Raw genomic sequence first — 8,711 nt, 5'->3', positions numbered from 1 at the left:
AATGAGACACCCTGGCTAAGTAACTAGTCGGTTCGGGGAAACCTCGCATGCCAATAGTTGGGAACGCCGGGGCGGGGTCGGTTGGAGCCAAACCGGGTTCCTGGTAAGGCAAGAACATGAAACTTGCCAGATTACCGATCGAGGTTGTTGGAGTTTGATTTGTGAAAACTAAAATGGCCTATATTTATGTGAGGATTTGATCCTTCTATGTGGCATGAGGTAACCCTGGGTCGGCTTGGGAAAGGCTTTGTTGCGAACCTCCGATACCGACGGGTGTTCGGAATAAGTTCGTATCTTGTGGGTAAAGTGTACCCCTCTGCAGAGGTTAACTAACTGTTCGAACAGCCGTGCCCACGGTCATGGGCGGATGTAAGGTGGTTCCCGTTGCGTAGATTTGTTTGCTTGTGCTTTGTGAAAAGATATTGCGGTGTGGGAATTGTAACCAGAATCAGCCTATGTGGCAGATGGATGACCTGAGTGGTCAGAAACGAATCTGTGTGATTCGGGATGTCTTCAGGCATCATAGACTAGGCTTCCCGAGTGGAAGCGGAATGTTGTGCTGATAGGCAGCTGGACTCTGGTAGTCCGAGAAAATGAAAAAGGCTCTGGGAGCCGCCTAATCAAGTGAAATGGCTCTGGGAGCCGATAAGTAATGATCTGACCCGGGAGGTCGGTACATTACCATTTGAGTTGTTGAAAAGCATCTCTTAAGTCGAATTGAGACGCAAGTCTCTTTTCAGCCCAAACTTAAAAAGAAAGAAATCACTTAGTGATTTCAAAAATGATTTCAAACAAAGGATTTGCAAAACAACCTTGCCCCTCTTCCAAGCTTGCATTAAACACCTAAGTTCCTGTGACTTGCTGAGTACGAAAGTACTCACCCTTGCTCTATATAAATATATATAGTTCCTCCGCCTTGAAGTGAAGATGAAGTGAAGTGAAGATTAGGGTTTCGTCCTGGTTCCCAGCCGTCGCCTGTGGTGTTGGGTGTTAGTCCGTTGGTTCCGCTGCTGCTGCTGTTGTTGGTGTTTCCTCGTCCGTGTCGTCGGTTGCATTCTCGGGCTGTTCTGAGCTGCAATCTAAGTTAAGGTAAATAAGTCCTCTATTTATTTTAAGGATTTGCAATGATTCATATTTGTCACCGTGGGTACCAGCACTATGTCCTGGGACTGGTACCGAGATCGCGGTTTCGTAGGAAGCGGTTCGCGCCGTTATTCCTACGACACGCTCCTGTCAGGTGCCGTTGTACGGCGGTGCCAGATTGGGGTGTGACATTTGAGCTAGTTTTATTGCCTTTTCTTATTTAGTTTTGTTTTTCGTGTTTAGAGCCCGAGTTCGACGAAACTCCGGACGCCGCTTTCGAAGGAGAAGACCCCAACCCTGTGCAAGGCAAGCCTCTTTGATCAAATTGCCCCTATATTTGCAATGATATGTTGTTTGCAAAGATGCATTGTTTAGTTCACATGATTAACATATTTAGGCCTCGGATTGTTTATACAACTGACAGACCAACCCAGTAGTCGCACTTATATTACATAGGTTGATGTTTCCATACCATTGATAGCTCCACAAATATTTGTGCCGGTATCATTATACGATTACTGAGGTAGTTTAGCTTAGCCATGCTTACGTTGTTGCCGTGTGGGAAACTTGGGTTATTCCAAATTCATGTTTGAAAATCCGGTACGTTGTACCGAGGAGTTGTGAAATAAAATGTGTTGTGAAAGTGGTGATGATGCGGAGTCATGCCTTTGTGGTTTGGCTACGTATTATCGTTAAGGACCGATTCCTTTGGGAAATCCATCCAAACACGTTACAGTGCGACCACACGGGTATTTATGGGATGCCTCTGGCTGAGTAAATTGTTTTCACATGGGAGTTGGTGTGCCAATGGTTGTGGAATGCCGAGGATGAGGAGACGAAGTGTTACACATTTATTGCCCATCATGGGTGTCCTTTTGCCTTTATTGTGGCGTGGTACCAGTAGGAGTAGGAGGCATCCTCGGTATTTCTTGAGTGGATGACGGCTGTCATTGCCTGATACTCGGTTATGGATCTTAGCCCAACTAGGTGGTATGCGATTTTCATGGGTTAGCTTTGGAAAGGCCTTATCACGAACTTTCATTGCCGACGGGTAAACGATGTCAGTTTCGTGTCGTGTGGGTAAGGCGTGCAACCTCTGCAGAGATTAATGAACTGTTCGAACAGCCGTGCCCACGATCAAGGGCGAGTGTAAGGTGTTTCTCATAGCGTAGATTTGTTTGACAAATGTTTGTGAAGAAGTGGTTACTGGGAAGGGTAACGTTACCAGAGTCCGCCTGTGTGGCAGACGGCTAACCTGGGTGGTTAGGAACGGGTCTGTGTGACCTGGGGTGTCGTCCGACACCGAGGTGTTGTTAGGGCCATGATGATGGCGTTGTTGTGCTGAGATATCTGTGTGGACTATGTGTTGTTGTGAGAAGAAGCTAATAGAGGAAACAAATTAATTGTTGTTCGTTAATCATGATAAGTTGTTGCAAAGCAACTTGTGGAATGGGTCGAGGCATGAGCCTCCTCCCGATAACTAAAACTTGATTCACTCATTAGGAGTTTTGTGAAATAAATCACTTTGCCAAAAAGGCAGCTTTCGCAAATAAAACCTTAGCCTCCTTGTTTAAGCCAAACATGTCATTCTTTCCCCTGGCTTGTTGAGTACGTTAAGTACTCACCCTTGCCCCTTATAATAATATATAGAGTATGAAGATGAAGACGTCGACCCGACCGCCGATGAGTATCTCCAGGAGCAAGCCGAGTATGAAGACTTCTAGATGTTTCGTGCCTAGTCCCAAGCCTCGCCTGTGGAATAAGATAGATGCCTAGGTTCTTCGCCTAGTGCATAGTTGCTTAGTCGCTTAGTGCTCCGCGCTGTTCGCTTCTGCGCCGTCGCTTTTATGGTTTTCTGTAATGTTGTGTTGCTCATCTATGGGCCTGTCCATGATGGCATCTTATGTAAGGACTACTACCCAGTGATGTAATAAAGTAGTGTACTTTGATTCCACATTTATTATGTGTGTACCAGCTAGTGTATCCTGGGACTGGTACTATATCACAGGTAATGCATAACACCCCGATGTGAGTTAGCTGTGTTACGTGCGTTACATGGAGAGAGCGAGTAATTACTAATTAGTGCTCAATATGGCGACAAAAATATGAAGCACCACTACTGTTATATCAAATACAGGAGCACATAAACGCATTTTCCAAACAGAAATTACAAGGTGACCATTGTTTGAATCGTTCCACTCGAAGAGAAGCAAATACCATTATACGTTAATACCTGTCACATCTCTGGCCGGTACGCCCCAATTTCATCTCACCAGCCAAATGAGTCCGAAAATGTAGCATTAATATGATACAGAAGCTAGACTGTTGCAGCTTAATTGGAAAGGTTAGTAAGTTAGTTGACTTTACTCTAAGAGTTCAATCATTGTCTCATTAGTTGTCAGTATCTCACTGAAACGTGTGGAATTAATCTTATCTTACTACTTGTTGATTTTGGCATTACTCTGTTTAGCTACTTGCCATTTGCCAATACTCGATATTACTGTATTAAGAACCACTACTGCACAAGCTGGGTTCTTTGGTGGTTAAGTATACATCTGTCCCTTCTTGGCTGGTACAGTGAACCCCCAACTTCATTTCACCTGCCACATGAATCCTGAAATGTAGCGTTGATATGATACAGAAAGCTAGTCACCTGCAACTTACAAATTTCTAAATCTTCTGCAACTTACAAATTTCTGAATCCTCTCCAATCTGCATGAACACTTGCACACTGTAAGGGTCAAGTTAGCTCCATCTCCACAAGTTGAGGCACAACTGCAAAGTGCAAGTCAGGTCAGCTCATCATCAATGGATTGGCCAGCTTCAGCTTCCACTTGCATCGCCTTCGTCTTCTTGATTTCATGGCCGTCACTGTGCGCCTCCGATGACCGGCTTGCCATCGGCAAGACGCTGTCTCCCGGCGCAACCCTCGTCTCCGACGGCGGCGCCTTCGCCATGGGCTTCTTTTCGCCGTCGTCCAACTCCACTAATGCTACCTCGTCGGGACTTTACCTCGGAATATGGTACAACAACATCCCCAAGCTCACCGTCGTGTGGGTCGCCGACCAGGCGGCGCCCATCGCCGACCATCCTTCCTCCCCGGCCTCCACGCTCGCCGTTGCTAGAGACGGCAACCTGGTCTTGTCCGATGGCGCCACCGGCCGCGTCCTTTGGAAGACTAACGTCACCGCCGGCGTGAACTCGTCGGCGTCATCGGGAGGAGGAGTCGGTGCTGTGGCGGTGCTCGCGAACTCCGGCAACCTCGTGCTCCGGCTGCCGGACGGCACCGCCTTGTGGGAGACGTTCGAGCACCCCGGCAACGCGTTCCTGCCCGGCATGAAGATCGGCGTCACCTACCGGACGCGCGGCGGCGTGCGGCTGGTCTCATGGAAGGGCGCCACCGACCCGTCGCCGGGGAACTTCTCCTTCGGCGGCGACCCGGACCGGCCGCTGCAGGTGGTCATCTGGAAAGGCTCGCGCGTGTACTGGCGCACCAACCCATGGAAGGGCTACATGGTGGACAGCAACTACCAGAAGGGCGGCAGGTCGGCGATCTACACCGCCGTCGTGTCCACCGACGAGGAGATCTACGCCGCGTTCACACTGTCCGACGGCGCGCCGCCGATGCAGTACACGCTGGGCTACGCCGGCGACCTCCGCCTGCAGAGCTGGAGCAACGAGACGTCGTCGTGGGCCACGCTCGCCAAGTACCCCACCCGCGCGTGCAGCGTGTTCGGCTCCTGCGGCCCGTTCGGCTACTGCGGCGACGTCACGGCCACCGCCTCGACGTGCTACTGCCTCCCGGGGTTCGAGCCGGCGAGCGCCGCCGGCTGGAGCCGCGGCGAGTTCACGCTCGGGTGCCGCCGGAGGGAGGCGGTGCGGTGCGGCGACGGGTTCGTGGCGGTGGCGAACCTGAAGCTGCCCGACTGGTACCTGCACGTGGGCAACCGGAGCTACGACGAGTGCGCGGCGGAGTGCCGCCGGAACTGCTCCTGCGTGGCGTACGCCTACGCCAACCTCACCGGGAGCTCCACGAGGGATGCGACGAGGTGTTTGGTTTGGGGCGGCGACTTGGTGGACATGGAGAAGGTGGTCGGGACATGGGGTGACTTTGGTGAGACGCTCTACCTCCGGCTTGCAGGTGCAGGTATGTATATGTACGCACCAGTGTTTAAAATAGCGGGATAAGGCATAGCAGCTAAATGGAGCTATAGCGGTTAATTGTATATGAGAGCAAATAGCTATTACCTCCGTTTCATATTATAAGACTTTCTAACATTCTCCACATTCATATATGTGTTAATGAATCTAGACATATATGTGTATAAATTCATTAATATCTATATAAATGTGAGTAATGCTAGAAAGTATTATAATATGAAACGGATGGAGTAAAACTCTTCTCAGACAAGTTATTGTCGGAGATAGAGGCAACTATAGCTGGAGATTTAAAACCCTGATATGTACCTGGTGTTTGGATTTTTTTTATTTTAAGATTACACGAAAGACACACACCGCTACACCTTTATCATCATTTGTTTGGGATTTTGTTCTGCAGCCTTGTCTCAACAGTACTACTGATCCTCTGTAAATATTTTTATAAAAAACTCTATAAGAAGAAAAAACTGATCACAATTTCATATATAGAGTGGAATTATATATGCTTTGCAAAAGTATTTCAAACACTAGTTAGCTTGATGCAAATTAATCAAGGTTCTTACTTTGCAGGTAGGAAGCCAAGGACAAGTGCACTGAGATTTGCACTTCCAATAGTTTTAGCAAGTGTTCTTATACCCATATGCATTTTAATATGTGCTCCCAAGATCAAAGGTACACATATTTATTTTCATGAAGTTTAGTACTTTAGGCCCATGGGAAAGGTGATACATGTTCAATGCATTAATACCCTGCCTTTTTTTCTTCGTGAATGAAGAAATTATCAAGAAAAAATATGGGGAGAATAACAAGAGGCGGGCCTTGCGAGTTTTGAGCATTTCTGATGAACTTGGGCAGGAAATCCCAGCCAAAGATCTTGAGTTTCCATTTGTTGAATATGACAAGATCCTAGTTGCAACAGACAACTTTTCTGAAGCATCTTTGATTGGAAAAGGAGGTTTTGGCAAAGTTTACAAGGTAACTGATTCATACCCTGGTCTAGATAATTTCTGAAGAAAGAAAATGCAGAGTCAAGCTGATCCTCCTGAACTTTCAGATGAACAAACACCCAAAGTTTACGGTGTGATGTAAATTTCTCAAAAAAAAGAAGAAGAAAATCATTCAAAATACAACATGTGACTGTATTCAGTGATGATGTTTCTTTTATATTTCTGAAGGGAGTGTTAGATGGCCGGGAAGTTGCAGTCAAAAGACTTAGCAGTTGGTCTGAACAAGGAATAGTGGAGTTCAGAAATGAGGTAGTCCTAATTGCCAAACTACAGCACAGAAACCTTGTTCGACTTGTCGGTTGCAGCATCGAAGGAGATGAAAAGTTGCTGATTTATGAGTATATGCCCAACAAGAGCTTGGATGCTTCTCTTTTCAGTATGTTCTACTACCACACCACAAGTTGCTGAAGTACTACACAAAATAGTGGATGTTAATCAATAGTGTTGCTTATTTGTAGAGGGTAAAATAAAATCAGTGTTGGACTGGTCTACACGGTTCAAGATCGTCAAAGGGATTGCCCGAGGACTTCTTTACCTCCATCAAGATTCAAGATTAACAATTATCCATAGAGATCTTAAGGCAAGCAACATTTTGCTGGATGCAGAGATGAACCCGAAGATTTCAGATTTTGGTATGGCAAGGATTTTCGGCAACAACCAGCAAAAGGAAGTCACTAAACGAGTTGTTGGAACATAGTGAGTATTGTCCAAACCATTTGCACAAATTAATTAGCCTTTTTTTTAAATTCTATGTGTGGACTAACTATTTGAAGTTGTATGATTCAATTAGTGGCTATATGGCTCCTGAATATGCCATGGGGGGTATCTTTTCAATGAAGTCCGATGTCTACAGCTTCGGCATTTTACTTCTAGAGATAGTAAGCGGTTCTAAGATAAGCTCTATTGATCTCATTGAGGACTCCCCAAATCTTCCAGTCTATGTAAGCATTCCATTTTATGATTTTGCAATCACTTATACAAAGATCCAAAGATCCATTTTATGAATTTGTGATCACTTATACACCTGAGCTGTAAATCTGATGGATGCAGGCATGGAATCTATGGAATGAAGGGAAGGCAGAGATTATGATAGACTCAACTATCACTGGAAACTGCTTACTGGATGAAGTCATTCTTTGCATCCATGTGGCACTCCTGTGTGTTCAGGAGAATCTCAATGACAGGCCACTCATGTCAGATGTTGTGCTCATCTTGGAGAAAGGAAGCAAGTCACTCCCAGCTCCAAATAGACCGGCTTATTTTGCACAAAGGAACAACAATGAAGTAGAGCAAGGAAGAAATGGTAGCCAGGGCGCTCAGAATTCTAACAACACCGTGACTCTCACAGATCTAGAGGGACGATGAGAAACAATATTGTTTGTTAAGAGTGATATTATAAGGCTTAAGGTGATCAACTCAACTAGATGAGCTCTAAACCTATCCAAGAAAATTTGATGGGGCGAGGTGTTTTGGTTATATCTTCATGTGAAAGAATGGCAAGAATGTTTAGCATGAAAAAGGATGATAAGAAATAGTTGTCATTACTCATTTATCCTTAACATTCATTAATTAATCCTCTTCCTTTTCGCATGCCTCAGCTTTAAGAAATAGATATGGTCGATATTTTGCAAACACTAGTAGCTTTCATAGCTAGGGGGTAATTTCATACTTTATTCCTTTCACAAAATATATATACTAGTACAAGTCTGAGTATAACTAACCGATGAACATTTTCAAGTCAACTGGATGATCGGTTAATTCCTCTAGAGAGAAAGAGAGAGAGAAAAAAAAGAATAGTTAGTTATTTTGGTTCAGCCCTAAGGCCTAAACTCGTCAAATGGGCCAGATTGAAAAGTTAAGCCTGGTTTGGAGGAACCCTGGTTTGGATCAGGTTGGGTCAAAAAGTAGTCAAATGTGGGCTTACGGCCTATAAGACCAGCCCCGTTTGTTGCAAGTCCGGACTCTCCTGAAAGCCTTGAAGAAGCCCAACGTTTTTCTTTGATTGGACCGTCCCAGCTAAATGCACAGGTAGTGGGCTTGACTGAAGCAGCCCAGCCCACAACACATGTAAGCTTCTTTGAGCGGACGATTGCGTTCATTTTCTTTGTCCTCAAGTGTTTGATCCTTGATCATCATCTCCTATAGTTTATTTCAACATATATTTTTAAATTCGTCATGAGAATTATTTTCATAATATGTAATTCACATATGTTATTAAACTACATGAGCTTTTTAAAATTAATTATCAAAGATAAACATGTTCAACTTAGAAAAGAACCAAATAATATGAAATGAAAAAGTAGAAAAGGTTAATGAATTTTACTAATAAGCTTACGATAGTATGAACTACCTTTAAATACAAATCTACGATCCGGAATCGGTCGCTACCCAAATTTAAATTTTAAAAGTTGATTTCTAATTTATTTCATCAAAGTTTATATTTTATATTAACTTATAGATTAC

The 8,711-nt window shown here is 44.9% G+C and overlaps 1 protein-coding gene across 1 annotated transcript; it reads left to right on the top strand.

Annotated features, from left to right (window-relative positions):
• The first annotated feature begins 3,754 nt into the window (after positions 1 to 3,754).
• LOC127783966 (G-type lectin S-receptor-like serine/threonine-protein kinase SD1-13) lies at positions 3,755 to 7,736 on the top strand. Its single transcript, XM_052311131.1, has 7 exons — positions 3,755 to 5,234; positions 5,816 to 5,913; positions 6,017 to 6,216; positions 6,417 to 6,624; positions 6,707 to 6,944; positions 7,039 to 7,189; positions 7,299 to 7,736. Exons 1-7 carry the CDS (start codon positions 3,892 to 3,894, stop codon positions 7,611 to 7,613), a joined length of 2,553 nt encoding a protein of 850 aa, XP_052167091.1. The 5' UTR covers positions 3,755 to 3,891; the 3' UTR covers positions 7,614 to 7,736.
• The last annotated feature ends 975 nt before the right edge of the window (positions 7,737 to 8,711 follow it).

This window comes from Oryza glaberrima, chromosome 9, assembly GCF_000147395.1.
Source record: "Oryza glaberrima chromosome 9, OglaRS2, whole genome shotgun sequence".
NCBI classification, from domain to species: domain Eukaryota; kingdom Viridiplantae; phylum Streptophyta; class Magnoliopsida; order Poales; family Poaceae; genus Oryza; species Oryza glaberrima.
This window is presented reverse-complemented; position numbering and strand designations above follow the sequence as displayed.

Coding starts and splice junctions, on each gene's coding strand:
- LOC127783966 (XM_052311131.1), top strand. CDS start 3,892: ATGGATTGGCCAGCTTCAGCTTCCACTTGCATCGCCTTCGTCTTCTTG. Junction 5,235..5,815: donor CGGCTTGCAGGTGCAGGTAT/GTATATGTACGC, acceptor CTTTGCAGGTAG/GAAGCCAAGGACAAGTGCAC. Junction 7,190..7,298: donor CCCCAAATCTTCCAGTCTAT/GTAAGCATTCCA, acceptor TGATGGATGCAG/GCATGGAATCTATGGAATGA.